Source organism: Halyomorpha halys, unplaced genomic scaffold, assembly GCF_000696795.3.
Source record: "Halyomorpha halys isolate HHAL.00 unplaced genomic scaffold, Hhal_1.1 Scaffold207.1, whole genome shotgun sequence".
In the NCBI taxonomy this organism is placed as follows: domain Eukaryota; kingdom Metazoa; phylum Arthropoda; class Insecta; order Hemiptera; family Pentatomidae; genus Halyomorpha; species Halyomorpha halys.
Genome location: NW_027104696.1, coordinates 385394 through 401243, shown reverse-complemented (window position 1 = coordinate 401243; position 15850 = coordinate 385394). Strand labels below are relative to the sequence as shown.

The 15850-nt window shown below is 29.0% G+C and overlaps 2 protein-coding genes and 1 long non-coding RNA gene across 4 annotated transcripts in view; 2 read left to right on the top strand and 1 right to left on the bottom strand.

Moving 5' to 3' along the window:
* Nucleotides 1-928: 928 nt before the first annotated feature.
* LOC136796520 (uncharacterized) lies at nucleotides 929-14345 on the top strand. 2 transcript variants are annotated; one of them, XR_010844248.1, is made up of 3 exons: nucleotides 929-1796; nucleotides 4899-5041; nucleotides 14266-14345. XR_010844248.1 is itself a non-coding variant. In XM_067050421.1 (2 exons), the coding sequence occupies exons 1-2, from the start codon at nucleotides 1029-1031 to the stop codon at nucleotides 4944-4946; spliced, it is 816 nt and encodes a 271-aa protein (XP_066906522.1). In that variant the 5' UTR covers nucleotides 929-1028; the 3' UTR covers nucleotides 4947-5665. The 2 variants fall into 2 exon arrangements, 1 of the variants encoding a protein (XP_066906522.1); XM_067050421.1 differs by lacking the exon at nucleotides 14266-14345 and having other exon boundaries at nucleotides 4899-5665.
* LOC136796525 (uncharacterized) overlaps nucleotides 4136-15850 on the bottom strand; it is a 12598-nt gene continuing 883 nt past the window's right edge. The window contains exons 2-4 of the long non-coding RNA XR_010844259.1: nucleotides 13353-13389; nucleotides 13180-13234; nucleotides 4136-4550 (exon numbers count right to left, since the gene is read on the bottom strand). This is a non-coding gene — a long non-coding RNA (uncharacterized lncRNA). The remainder of the gene's footprint in view (nucleotides 4551-13179; nucleotides 13235-13352; nucleotides 13390-15850) is intronic.
* LOC106679486 (serine/threonine-protein phosphatase 6 regulatory ankyrin repeat subunit B) overlaps nucleotides 14356-15850 on the top strand; it is a 10595-nt gene continuing 9100 nt past the window's right edge. Inside the window, exon 1 of the mRNA XM_014418679.3 lies at nucleotides 14356-14434. Coding sequence (XP_014274165.1) covers nucleotides 14378-14434 — 57 coding nt within the window. The 5' untranslated portion in view covers nucleotides 14356-14377. The remainder of the gene's footprint in view (nucleotides 14435-15850) is intronic.

The following is a 15850-nucleotide window of genomic DNA, read 5'->3' as shown; positions in this document are numbered from 1 at the left end:
ACTGCTAGAAATCAGTTTTTGTGTTAAATGTGATAGTAACTAATTCTTAAAATTATTTGCAGATGTATGTTCTATGAGCTCGACTGGCCAAATATAATCAAATGCAGAAGCCTCAATAAGAACTTTGTATTGTTGTTAGAAGTTTTGATTACTACTAGAATACATATTTATTGTATGATCCTTATTAATTATTTTCGTTATGTAGTTAGTTATATTCTCAAAATTTCCAAAGAAGAAAACATTTTTTTAAAACGAGGGTTTACACTTTTATAAACTGTTAAGTTATAGGGGATGGGGACAGGGAAGATAGAAAAGTATAAAAAAGTTGGCACCCCTAGTCTATTGTAATAAAAGGTCCCATGTATGAATTGTATATGTGTATATTTATGTGAGTATTTTGTAACTTTAATGTCTCTAAAGAAGGATTACATTTAAAATCTGGTATTTATTTGTTTTGTTGCTTGACCACTATCATTTATTGGTAATAAATTTTTTAATTGTTTATGTAGGTGTTCAGATCTATGATAATACTACTGATATTATTTATAAGACCTCTAAAAGTGTTTAACAAAATTAATATTTCCTTCATACCATTTTCTGGAAATAGTTTTTTAAGAAAATTCGTATTTACTTTTTTCTTTTAGTTCTGCTATTACTACTTTTTATAATATGTTTTATATAATTTTTATTTCTGGTTTTAGTTTCATGTTTTAAAATACTTACATTTTTATAAAAGCTAAATAGCAGTTTTCAAAAATATTTTTTATTATGACTGATTTGTAATTGACCATATTTGAAAAATATCATCTACATTACTGTTTAAATAATTTAATTATAAATGGTATAATATTTTTCCTCCTGTAGACTCGAAGGCCGCCATCTTCTCAACACCTAAGCTTATAGTAAGACCAGTTGACAGCCAGCAGTGGTACCGAGTGTAGTGTCGTATTCTGAGGTGACAAACAAGACGTTATCGTTCTGCGTTAATGAGACATTATCAACTTAATATTCCAGACTCATAGAAGAAAATGTACCGTCATAAACTCTATGAGAGTGAGGTTTACTCAGATGCTAGCTCAGTCTCTGCAGAAGAATACGATGTCGTCGTCCTCAAGAACATTGATCCTGCTACGGATCCTGAAAAAATTTTCCAAAATCTGGAAAACCTCGGATACAAAGTACACAGCATCACAAGAGCAGTGAATAATAATACGCGAGAAGCAGCGCCGATGTTTTACGTTGAGTTGGTGAAGTCACATCATAATGCTAGCATAATAGGAATGAAGCGCATTGTAAAACAAAACGTGATCGTAGAGAAGTACATCAAAAACCCAGGAATACTGAAGTGCACTATTTGCCAAGCTAATGGCCACCAATCCCTCGATTGCATTCGTTTCCCGGTCTGCGCCAGGTGCAGAGGCCGACACGTTACAAAACGATGTAACATCGGCAGGGATATCCCACCGCCTTGTCTTAAGTGTGGAAGACAAAATTTTTTAAATTTCAAGGGTTGTTATATTTATCGGCGACGTTTCTTGGAGCTGCTACGTAAAGATCCGGAAAAGAAAGTGCCTGCAGAAGAACTAATAAAAATGGCTCTTGAGAAAGACTCGACGATGGTCCAGACGGAAGGAGTGGACAGAAAGGCCGCACCTGGTGTCCCTTCAGGTGATTGTCGTGCTTGTGTGGAATATTCACTGCTGTGTTCGTTGGCATACACTGAAAAAATGATCCAGCTGGACAACATAAAAAACACTCTAGAGGTCACTTTGGACCATTATATTACCATGCATCATGTTAGTATTGAACTTATTATACCAAATATAGGATTAAACCAGGGACATCTTTAATGGAATGGGTTTCCCAGGAACTTAAAGATTTTGGGCTCCTCCAGTTTAGAGAATTTTCTAAACAACTTTGGGTTATCAGTAAAAATAAATAATATATTATTAGTTAAAATCATACCTTTATCATTCGAAAATCAAATAATACTTGAAAAAGAAATAAAAATTTGCATGAAGTTGATTGAGAAATTAGGTGGCCCTAAAGATTGAAGTGCCCTAGACCTAGCCCCAGTGGGCCCTTAGGGTAAATATGGCTCTGGGTTAGTATACTGAAATAAAGCATTTTGCCATGGAGGTCTTCGACCACCTGTAATAATTTTTTTTTTAAATTTACATTTTAAAATCAATATACTCAGAAATTTCAATAGATATTCTAGGTTGCCTAGTTACATTATAACATGTATAATTAATCTATGCCTTCATCAGCGATCTCTTAATATCACAATCAGATCTTAATCTAAATCAATAAATATGAGTGATCTCTCTCAAAAATATACATAATGTGAAGAATATCAAAAATGAACTGGTAAACAGTATTATCTTTATAAATTATACTTCAACCATTTAATTATTCAGTAATTTATTTAATTTTAACATTTATTATTTTTTTTTAAATATCATTCATAGTATAATATTGTTTACTTTGTAATTTTTTTTTTCAATTTTTCCTTAAATTTACACTAGAAATAATAGCATACTCATGGAATCTTTTCAATGGAATTTTTTCATAAATGCTAGATCCATGGAGAAAGGAATTAGTTTTGTTTTTTTATTTATTTTTTTGTATGTTTATAATTATTACAGTCATATGGTTTATGCAAAATTATATTTTTCCAGTAAGTATTATTATGTAAATATTTGTAAAAAAAATTACCAGTATATTTATTATTTATTTAAGCATTAATTATTTATTTAAAACCATAAATAGTCTAACTATAATTGAAATTTTTACTGAATGACTTATGGGATCATCAAATTTTATAAAATAAAATCTGATTTTCATCTCCTTCATAGATATAATCAGATTTTATCAATTAGTTAATCTATTTACCCTGACGTATTCATGTTTCATATGAGATATGTTTATTTATAAGTAGGTATAACAGTTATACTTTCAACTATTGGGGGTCATAGTAACCTAATCCTGCTGGTAAAGTATTACCTTTGTTGGTAAATGTTTATCATATGTAGATGTTGTTTCTTAAATATTACATTAATTATTAGTTAAATTTAAGAAAAGATTTAACTGTGTTAAGAAATATTAAATATTTATGTTTTATATTGTAAATAAAAAAGTATGATTTGAATAATTGTAACAGTATTTACATAATTTATGTGTATTATAACAGTATTAAAATGGTCTTTAAAGCCATTCACTTTCATTGTTGATTTTAGCAACAGAGACAAATACATTATCAATAAGTACTTTGCCAATTCCTTAAAATAATTTGTCTGTTTGTTACTCAGGTGTATCTTCCTAAATAGGATTTGTGTTAGGTTACAATTGAGTGGCTTGAAGCAAGATTTTGGCCAACCATAATTTCGAAAGTAATAATAATTTCTTGCAAAATGTTCCTTCTTTTTATTCTATAAAGCTGTATGCTATGTTTGTTTGTTTAACACTATGATCCCAATATATCTACCTAAAATAAAATATAGTATGAACTACATACAAGATTAAATAAGCATTCTAGAATTTTTTAAACTAATATTCTTGCCCACAGCTTCTCAATTGTATTTCATGACTTAGCAAAACATTTTATTGACCAATTTTACTTATCATGAACATAAAATTTGTTCACTTTCATTCTTCTATTTGTTTAGTTTTAGTTTAATTTAATTATATAGCACAGCTAGTTATTTAATTTTGTATGGGCCCACAAAGTATGTGATTTTAATGAAACTTATGGTTAGTGGTAATCTATAGTGACAAAGTTGCTGATGGCTAACTAATTCACTAACATTAATATAATATTAAAACTCTGGTACGGTGTGTCAACACATAACTCATGACTTGTTTAAGAATCATGGTAAAATGAAAACATTTCTTATTTCTCTATTGTTAACTATCAGTTTTTTGAATATTTTATATTTATCAATTGTTTCGTTCACCAAACTATGAGAGATGTTTAAGTATTTAAAATAAACAAAATTGAAGATACAAAGGCTGCCAAAATGTTGAAAAAAAATGTATATGTCAAAAATAAAATCATTACAAAGAAAAATGATAAAAAAATGTATTATTAAATAATTTTATTCCTATACAAAGTGGGTTTAACGTGGCCCAAAGAAGTTTTTTCCTCGATCATTCTGATCGATAGTTAATAATTCTCCAAAGTTCTTTCTGATTGGTAGTGGGTCCTTGATAGCTGGTGCCCCAGGGATTTGTCCTCTGTGTTCTCCTCCCTGATGATGGACTTGTCAAGAGCCCTGTGTGTTTACATTTAGTGTATACTATCCATTCAATTTGCTTATAGCTTTGCTTGTTCTTGGGCCCTCTGTAAGCCTTGCAATAAATTTGTGCTTGTCTGTTATTAGAAAACTGATGACTCAAGTACTGGACTTATCTTCTTTTGCATTGTTCTTATTATAATAGACTATCCTCTCAATTTTCATTTGCTTCTCTCTGGTATTAGCTCAGAATGGCAGTTTTCCTATGAGCCTTATTTTTGTATCCTCTTAACTTCCCGGTATTCCGTGTCGTATCTGAAGTATGACATATTCATAATTTTAACAAAATTAAAAATATTTTAGCTTCTATTTCAAATCTCTGTATTTTTTTAATGAGATAGAAATTCAGATGATGTAGTATGTTGATCTGTAGGGTTAGCTCTGTTAAGCCTTAAAAATGGATGTAAATAAGTAAGATTCCAATAAGAAATTCCTCCAATAAATTTTTTTTTTAATCTATTACATATTTTTTAAACATTATTATGTAATGTGCTTTTATGAGTCATGAGCAAGAAAAAATAATTTTTGTAATTAATTGGATTATAAATTTAGTTTTAGATAGTAATCATTCCTAATATTTCTATAAATAAATATGTTTTTCAGGAATGGAGGAGTAAGATATTGAGCCCTCCTGTTGAAGAGAAATCGTGAAGTCATTTTTACATAAAATTAGAGCTGGCGAATAACGCTGTTTCAAATGACTACTCTACATTTTATCATATAGACACCAAGGAAGAGGCTCCATGGTGAGAAACTTGTTCTATACATAATATGCCTAGTTCCGTGAAATTATTCATGATGTATGTATATTTTATTACAGTTTTTATGTTGTTTTATTGAAGTTATATTCAAAACTTTTGTATTAAGTACCTGATTGTAAATATAGAACTTAAGTTTATTGTGTGTAATATATCTTTCAATAAGTTAAATTTTACTGACTAGTCTTTCAAAACTTATTATTTAGCTTGGTGCGAATGAAGTTTCATTAACAATTGTTTAAATGTACAGGAACGAGTGCGACAAAGATATTTTACTTTAATTACATTTAGACGATTAAGAACAAGCTGATTAAAAACTTGATTTTTAAAATTATCCATTAGCTAAGACAAACTTGCCAGCCAAAATTAGATTTGAGCTATCAAGCTCTTACAAAACAGATACTCCAATTTGATTCTGTAAGACATGAAAACTTAATTTTATGTGTTACTTCAAAATAGAATTTATGTGATACCTATTGTTTTTTAAAAATTTTTTGTTCGAAGGTCCTTTTATCAAAAAAATAATTATAAAAAATAATGGTATCTATGATGATGGTTATCCTTAAAATCGAGTCATTTTTAATTTACCATGAAATTATAGATAAATAAATTCTTGAAATTTATTTTGTATTAAAAATAAATTTAGTTGACAACTTTTTATCATAGGTAGACTGTATATACAAAAAAAAAAAAAAAAAGGCTTAATAAAACTAAAGTTTTGATGCCAATACCACCAATCGCTGCCTACACACATTTACCAAATTTCCAAACCCAAATCCACAAGATCAGTCTTGACGGAATCTTCCCACCTCGATCTACCTCTCTGATGTGTATCTGTTGAAATACAAGCCTTATTCATTACAATGCTATCACCTGAATTATATTTACCAGGTGCAGACTGTAAATATAACATACCATAAATTAGCACCTATAGATGGTTACATTACAAAAAGGTTTATTGTAAACCTACAGGACTTACATAAAACATTGAATGGCCATAGAAGAGTACTTGAAAACCTTTATATTAGGTTTTTTCCAACCCAAGTCAAAATAGGCTGTACAATCATCAAACTGACTGTAAAATTTTTCCATTCCAGATCCTGAACCCTATCAGTTTAATGATAGTTTTGAATTGTGAAGGCCTATTGCTTTAAACATACTCTTCACCTAGGTTTAATTAGAATCAACTAAGAAATTAGGATTTTTTAAAAAATTCTTGATTTGAATTCAATCAATAACTTGGACAATGAAAATGTATCAATACATTTTTGTTAATGCAACTTTGTTCATAGAATTTGACTAGAAAGTTAAATGGAAAATCTTTGTTTTTAATTGATATTGTTTTGATCGATGTGTATTTCATTTTTCTATTTATTAACCTATATCCTATATATGAGGAGAAGATGGTTGGGGGACATGCTCAGCAAAAATACACAAATAAACAAAACTTATTTATGATTGACCGTGTGTATCAATAAATGGTATTTGGGCCGAGTGCGGTCAAATAAAACTCAAATAGTACACTAATTTACTATTTGAGTTTTATTTGAAAACTTATTTATCTATGTCAATTGGCCTGGTCCCCAACCATCTTCTCCTCACATCAATCTACTGTCAACTATTGACACCTCATTAAATATATTCTATGTACATTAAGGATATATGTATGAATAATTATAATTATTTAATAATTTATTTCATCCTTATATCAATTTATTTGCTCGGGTGGCAACGGTAGCATTGTTGTTTTTTCTGCTAATTTGTAATTTGAGAAAATACTTCATACCATATAGGTTTAAAATGTACAATGTATAATGTATATGGAATACAGTGAAAATATGTGGACTACTTACTCAGTAACAAATTAGTAACTGTCATTCTACTGTGTATAATCATTATTGGTATTGATTTTTTATCATCTTTAACATATAATATTAAAATTTGAAAACATAATTGTCAATTAACTATCCATTAATTTGGAGTAAACATTGTTCTCGTTCTTTTGTTACTTATATTGGTAAAAATATTCTACAAAAATGATATTGAATGGTAATTTACTATAAAATTTCAGAATCTAAATGGGAGAACAGAATTTAAATTTCAACAACTAATTGACTGATTTGAAAAAATTTGTGTTTTAAAAAGTCAATAAATGTAAAGTTAGTCATTTTACATGATTCTAAATTGTAAACAATTTCGACAACTTATTAAAACACAATTTTATACATTTCTTTTTTTGACATGTTATAAATTATCATAATAATTTATATTCTGGATGGTATGCTTCAGGGTTTTGCTTAGTTTAATTTTATTTTGAGTTGATCTTTTAAGGTATTGAAGTTTTATATTCATTGTTTGCTACAATGTAAATATGCCCTAATGGTTGTTTTTTGTTAATAGTTGAAAAAATTGAACTTTTTTCTGATTATAGCTAGGTACGAAAAATGTGTTATCATTAAAAGGTATTAACTCTGTGGAACAAATGGCTTATGTATGCTTTAGATTATATGATATTAATGATTAATACTTTTTTAATTAATGCTAGAATTGGTGTTATTTTGTTGGTTATAACCCGATTGTTTTATTAAACATAGAAGTATTTATATGTAGTTAGAAGGATATAATATATTTAGTATTTAGTAATTTAATGTATTTATATTTTTCAAATTATCATTTTATAATTTGAACACAGAAAACAGTCAGATGAGTTCACCGTCCCCTACCATTTTGTATTGTTTAGAATAAAAAAATGGAATTTTCATGATCTTTGCACAGATCTGATTTATTGCCGGTAAAAAATTAAGGCATAGAAAATTTGCTATTTGAAATTCTAGCTACTTAAGATTCAAAATGTATTTATAATTTTTCTCTATATTATTCAAATACCACTGTGATATATTTTTCGTAAATCAAATTAAATTAGTATTTTAATGGTAAATTGAAATGCATTAATGTATGTAATTTCTGATATTCATATTCAGTACATACCTTACTCATATCTGCCTACTAGAGTTGAACTGTGTATTTTTAATTTTTACAAAAATTGATATCAGTTTGATATCATATATATTTTACATACTAAGTACATTTATATTCTATATTATATTAAATTTTTCCAAGATCTGGATTAATACCAGTGGTGGGATATTTTACAAAATATATTTTGATGTATGAGGAGCTCCAGACCTAAACGTATTTTATCCATTTTCTGACTAATTTTATTTTTAACAGGATTCACAAAGTTCTGTAAGCAAGAAATTAAAATATAAAATGTTTTTGATCCCATTGCTTCTTACCACTGATTTACAGAACTTCGAAGTTCACTGCAAAATGGATTTCATTCATGTCTTTTCCAGATCAAAAAGTTTTGGACTCATAAAATTAGAATTGGATAAAATTTATTTTAATCTAGAGTTCCTTCCACATATATACTAGTCATTCAAATAATAAAATTGACAATAAGAAATTGTTTGTTATTAGATATTGTGAATGAAAATTAAGTTAATTAAGTGAATGAAAAAGATTGTTTGCTATATTTTTTGATAGTTAATTTAATCTTAAGTGGTAAACTGTTTACAATAATAAATTTATGAAATTACTTTATTATTCAAACATAATGCAGTATTGTATCGCTATATAAATTAGCTTATAATATATAAATGTTCATACATATATTTTTAGGGCTTATTCTTTTAGTGATTTATTCAATCACTGTGTTTTAATGAATCTAGAAACGTTCATGATAAGAAAACATAATGATACTTTTTAAGGAACTATAAAATATAATTATTGATAAAAATATTTAATATTATTTAAAATGAAATTCTACCTGTATAATTATCTATAAAAATACAATTTATAGTTCATAATGCTAGTTCATGTTGGAGCAACAACCTGATGTTGCTGCTTCCTAAGAGTCCTAAAATTGCATTCACTACAATGCCATGATCTGTTTCGTTTACTGGATCGGCAAAATTTAGATGTTCAGGAAAAGTTAATGGAATTAAAAAAAAAAAAAAAAAAAAAAAAATGGTCTATTTCAGTAAAACATTAACATTCATCAAATTGTGTTAACTTTCAGGATTAATCTTAATATATTGAGTAAAGCTCTAATTATTATGAAAACATATTAAATATTTCATGTCAATTCCTTAGTCATCCATTATAAGTTCAATTAGATTATACTTCAATAATTATCATTTAAAACCATGAGTAAAACACTGGAACTAACCATTGATTATATTTTGATGGACCACCAACAGCTATAAAAATAAACAGAGAAAAATTAATACAAATTTTAACTATAAAATAACTCATTTCTTGGCATCCTAATAGTGTAGAAAGGTTATTATGAACAAGTGACAGTTCGGTTTGAAGGAGACACAAATTTTATAAAATCATTAGTGAACATAAACTTTTATTACTAGTTTTTAAGTAACAAGTCATCAAAAAATTAAAAAGTTTAGAGTTATTTTTACATTAGTTGGCTATAGTTTGCTAACACAGTCCTCAGTATCGAAAAGCATATTGATCATTTTCTGTCTTTGAAAGGCTAGCGATAATCACTCAACTATCATTGATATTGCAGATGCCACACATTCCCTAAAAAATCTATTTTTTAGACTGAAATAAAACATAAAAAATAAATTACTAATTACTGAAACCCAACTGTGATTCTAGGAATTTCATTTGGAAGTTGGAATTTTTCAATAAATTAATAATTGAATAAGTGTTTTTCTAATAAGTTAAAACAAATAAAATAAAATAAATTGAATTAGAAAATGAATAATTACTATAAAATCAGTGTAGCAATTTTCTTGACCAAAAGACTTCTGGATAGATCACAAGGTAAAAGATAGTACTTAAATCAATGGATTGGAATTTTGAGTCAGTCAATAATTATACGGTTATTAATTATTGAAATGGTCATTGAGGAAAGAAATCCATACTATAGGTCCTAAGTTCTTTTCTTTCACATGCTAAGTAGTTTGCCTACGTCAGAATGTTGCCTATGTCAGAAGCACTATATCAGAATTTGTATTGAAATATAATTGAAAAACATCTGAGGGCAAGAGTTGTCCTAGGTTCATTCATCATAATCTTCAACCTTCTGGCGCTGTGAGATGTGTTATCCTGGTGCTATTGAATAGCTGGAGAAGTCTTAGTCGCATTTGTTTTTGTTAAAGTGATATGTAAAAATTCATTTTTTATTGTATTCAAGTTGCTCTGCGGCAAACGGTGAATATATCGATTGTGGTTCTAACTGTTATGTTCTTTGTCTAACAGTCAGTCGGTAGTTGTCAAGGCTTTGTTGTTTGTGTTCTTTGTTCTTACTACAGTAAGAACGTTTTATGTTATTTAACAGTAACCAATAAAACAGTAAGATCAGTAAAAACATTTTATTTGTGTCCACTCTCCCCCAGAGTTCAACAGTTTCTCTATTTATATTTAATTTTTGTATTCTTATATTCCTTTTTATGTATTTTTCCTTTATACTGATTGTTAAAAAAATCTATCCTGCAGTAGCATATTGCTTACACAGATAGCAAATTTCTATATGACCAACCTATGCACCTATTTTTTTAAAAATATATATAAATTTTAATAAAAAATTGAGAAAGTTTTTACTTAACAGACTGAAATTTCTTTTAAAATTTATATATTATTCCCAGGCTCAGATTGCCTCCTTGATTGCCAATAAATACAAGTGTGCAGTTAATTAATGTCAATTAATGAATAATAAATTATGAATTATGTATATTATATTGGACGTGTAGCAGTTTTTTAATAGTTAAACAGAGAAATTGGATTCTTGGAGAGTTCCATCTCATCCCAGACTGTGACAGCTTTCGACAGTTTGCTGGTTTGGCCTCAGCTGAAACCTTTGAAGGTTTCAATGACAATGAAATTGTTGAGCTGATTATCACTCAGGCCAAACTCTATACATTTCAAAAGAACGTAACGTCTGAGCAAGAAAAGGCTTTGGCTTAGGCCACAGCTTCTCCCTCTCACTAACATGATGGATCAGATTTCCAGTGAAATTTCGAACCTACTTTACAATATTTATTTGGGTAATCTCTTTGCTTTATTCAACCTCCTGAAGCACCTTCCAGACAACGGGGTAAACATCATTCCCAAAGGTTCACCATAGCTAACAAATAAGGAAATGAAAAACAGTGGCACTTGTTTCTAGAAAATTGTATTTTCATTTGCAAATAACTCGACAATAGTGCCACCGTTGTGTCAACGAAATTTGAGTACGACCCAAAAACGCCGCAAAAAGATATTCTTGGACGAAATGTAAGATCATCCAAGTTTCCCACCTTGAATTTACTCAGCAGTACAACAAATGCACAGGAGGAACAAACCGCATGGACCAAGATGTGAACAGATAATTGGCACACAAGGGAAAAAGTGGTGGTTTTCTCTTTCCATGTAGCTTATCAACGTCGCACTAAATAACGCTTGCCTCATCCATCAAGCCAGTACCCAAAAACCAAAGTTGGAATTTTTACATGAAATTGCTCAAACCTACGTTAGGAGTAATGGAACTCCTCACACCCAGGACCGCTCTAGCGAAAAATAAAGTGCTGGATGCTTTGAGATACGATGGAAAGGACCGTCTAGTTACACCGATTAAAAACAGGAGTTGTGCCAATAAACCGTGTACATCCCAGATCAAAACGGTCTTGTATATATCGTGCTTCAAGAACTTCAACATAAATGAATATTTCCCATAATCGCTCAAGTAATCTTTATGTAGTCTGAATTATCGTTTCATACATTTTATCCAAGTAAATTGAGTGAAATTTCAGAAATATGTGATTATTTTTAGAAATAAAACTTTTTTGGAAAATAATTAATTTTTTTCTTAGAAATATCCTCACAGTGTCGACTGTCACATTCATGTAACAGGTGTTCCCATGGGGTACTCATGGGTGAGACTTGTGAAAATTCATTATTTTTGTGTCCTCTGAGATCAATGTTAACTACTAAATGTGTGTTAATCTCTTTTTTCACAAAATTTGAGTTATCGACGGAATAAGATTAAAGGATGGGTACAATAACTTGGAGGGATACAATTTGAAAGTGATGAAGTCGGCCGAGAGCACCGGCAGTTGGCTGAAAACTCGATCTTAAACTTTTTTTGAACAATAGTCCAGTAGAACTACAAGTTAATCTAGAAGTAATTGTAAACTAATTTCTTTTAGTGCACTCAAAATATAAAACTATTTGCAAAAGACAATAGTAAAATATTTACCACCTCCTTGGGGTGCGTAAGCCTAATATAACAGCTTTTTCAAAAGGGTCGCCGCATATTTTTAAGTTTATAGTCACTACCCCCTATGTATTATAAGTAACTTGAATATATAACTTAGTGAAATTTTAAGGACTAGATTGAGCAAATTTTGGTTCAAAACAAGATGGTTATCGATGTTTGCGTCATCTTCAATTTTGAAAGGAAACGTAATGTTACTGGAATACAGTGTCCAATGCCTGGTTTAGTGCAGTGAATTTTTGTTTATACCAAGAAACCCATCTATAATGAAAATATTAGTTTTTTTTCTTCTTTATCGAGTTTCTTATATCAGATGTAAAATGTTTTATATAGAGTCAATGGTGTATTTTGACAAATTCGTGCACTATTTAGATTAATTGTTTAGTTGAAATGATATAATGGTGTTGAAAATTCTATATTTACTTTGTAGTTCCCCTTTAGCTCGTCTTCATTGGAGCTCACAATGTACTGTGTGGTAGTTTTTCTTGATGTAGAACAGGTTTTTAATCGAGTCTGGACTGCTCCGCAAACTCCGTAAATTCCTATCCCCTACATGCTTTCTCAGTAGCCGTTTCTATCTCACTAACAGATTATTCAAAGTAAATTACAGCAGTGCTTTCTCAACTTTCTTTCCTCAGCCTGCTGGTGTACCTCAGGGTAGTATCCTTGATCTTATCCTTTACACAGTTTATTCAGCTGACATCCCAATGCTATCCTTACCACGTATGCCGGTGACACCTATGTGCTGTAAATAAATAATGACCCATCCATTGTATCCCAAACCCTTGAAGAATGGTGTCAAAACTAGAGGATTAAAAGTAAATAACAATAAATCTCATCAAATTACCTTTAACATTTGACTACATCTTAAGCAACGTCTGTCTTGGAATCTTCAAACACGCCTGAAAATACAAAAAACTGCTTGCTGATTACGACTATTACAACACTTACTAGCCAAAATTGCCCACTAATTACAGAAGATTCATTTATATCAACATAATAAGGCTTAATTGGTCTTACTGAGGTGAGCTTCAGGGCTCTAGAACATCGAATTCCTCTTGTTTTTTTCCAATTTTTGTTCAATGCAGTCACCAAATTAACGAGGGCACACCGTGAAAAATAAAAATATATACATATTGATAAATATATTGAAAAATATTATGTTATACTAAGTCATTTATTTGATATTATTGGTGTAAAACATTTATCTAACAAAGATATGTATAAATTAAAACACCAATTAGGTTCTAACCTTCACCAAAAGAAAAGCATAGCATTTTTTACGTTAATTTTCTTATTTCTAGTGTATTTTTTTTCAAAAATACTAATGAATTACAATGAAAATATTGAATAATAATTCAGTTCAAAGTTTTAAGCCTACGTTTTCATATTTCGTACAATAATATTACTAATGGTTTGCTTATAGTTTTACATTCTTGTTACATAATGTTTTTACACAAAACAACTCACAAGAACACAATATAACGTTTATTAAGGACAGAACTACATGAACGACTTACACTGTGTGTTTTGACACGTGATTGACATTTTTTACTCACGTGTCGTTTTTGGCGGTCTCTATATGTACCAACCAAACAAAAAAAGATACATTTATTATTAACAAATTAAATTTATTATTATCACAACATTTATTATTATCAATCAGATTTATTATTAAATTATTACTATTTAACTTTTAATTTTAAAATAATATATTTCAACCAAAACTCTAAAAGTATAAAATAATAACTTGTGGGTGGTAAAATAAAAACAAAACGTCGATCTTTGCGACAAAAGCTAGACAAAATTCCCACAGAGAAGAATAGTATTTTTTTTTTTAATCTGAGTATGAGCTGCAGTTCGAGATTATGAACACAAAAAAGAATTTCGATCCACTAACTTCTTTATAAATTATCTTATGAATTGAAATTAGGAATGAGGTTTGCTGTCCTTGATATAGCAGAACTGGACTGACTGCCTTAGCAAAACTGGACTAACCAGTGTGTTTATTCTACAACAAGCCCAGCCAGCGAGAACATCTTGCCATGGCCATCTCTACGATATATCTCTTCTTCTTTACTCTACGCCACCTCGCTCTCTCTGTAAGTATATGTCTATCAAATCCATTTCCATCTAACTGATACAAATAAAATACCAGTTCCTATAAGATTATAAAATATTTTTCATTCATTACAATTTAAATGAACCTGAAAACAACAATACATTAAAAAGAAAAACTCATATTTTGGGCAGGATGATTTAAGAACTATCATCAAAATCAAGATTTTTCAAGTCTTAATAATATTTATAAATTCTGGTGTTGCGTTTTTATCTTCGTTGCTGAACGGTCCTTCGGAAGTATCCCAGAAAATGAATTTTTGTAGAAAAACGTATTGGTGACGGAGGAGTAACAGAATGTCTAAACTAAAATATAACTCAACATTTTGTAGTAACCTCATTCAGGTTCTTATATATAGTGTTATTATAGATGTTCCAAGTGCTCATTTGAAAATACTGAATCATAGGAACGTTTTATTCTGTACATCTAGTTTTTCATGTTCATGTTAAAAACATCAATGAAGGATAGTTACATTTAAGATGTTTTCGACATTCGGTTTGAGTGTGCACTTTCTTAAAATGAAAGAAATAAAAACAGATTAAAAAAAAAATCATAATAAAGACATTAATAAATATAAGATTGAACTGAAATGACGGAATCACAAGAACATTTGATACTTCGATCTTTAAAAATCGATTAACACTATAATGACATCTTTCGATTCACAAAACAAAAAGTCTTATTGATTTTTTCATGAACAAAATCTGTCCTATAAATTTCCTTAACAATGAATGATGTTAGATGGAAATTACTTTGAGTAACCAATGATTCTTGGTGGATATTTCAACGTTAATTTTTTGCTTTTTGCTTAAATGAAACGATTTTTGATTGAAAAAAATAATTTGACCATGAATTATTCTTTACTTCAATCAACAAGATTTATTATGACAATTGATGAAGTTTTCTCGATAAATTCAGCCATCATAAACCTCTTAATTCACATCAAATTATAATAATAATTGATTTGATTTATTTGTTATGGTTCATGAGAAAAATTGTATAACTGTAGTAAACTATATATTATATTGCTACCGTTAATAACAGTACTTATTTATTTTTAGTTTAATCTAACTTTCGTGGCAGTATTAATCAATGTCCACTAATAAAGCTCTGAAGTACTTTTGTTTCAAAAGTTTTGATTATAATTAAATGTTTTATATGATAAATTTATCACAGGAATCATTTTTTTTTTTTTTTTTATTGTTGTATTTATTAAACCAGCTTTTTACCACGGAATTCCAAGAGGCAAATCCGTAAAACACAGGTCCTTTGTGACCTCAACTTATGTATTAAAATACTCATAATTTTTTTTTAATTTTTGAGGTCGGCGGTGATTATTAATAAAAAAAAAAAAAAACCTTACTCCTGAAAATATTTATATTACAATAATTTTACTTTT

What these genes read in the sequence shown, in the direction of transcription:
- LOC136796520 (XM_067050421.1), top strand. Translation starts at nt 1,029, where the DNA reads ATGTACCGTCATAAACTCTATGAGAGTGAGGTTTACTCAGATGCTAGC. An exon ending in ATTATATTACCATGCATCAT is followed by an intron (nt 1,797 to 4,898) that starts GTTAGTATTGAA and finishes TATGTTTTTCAG; the next exon opens with GAATGGAGGAGTAAGATATT.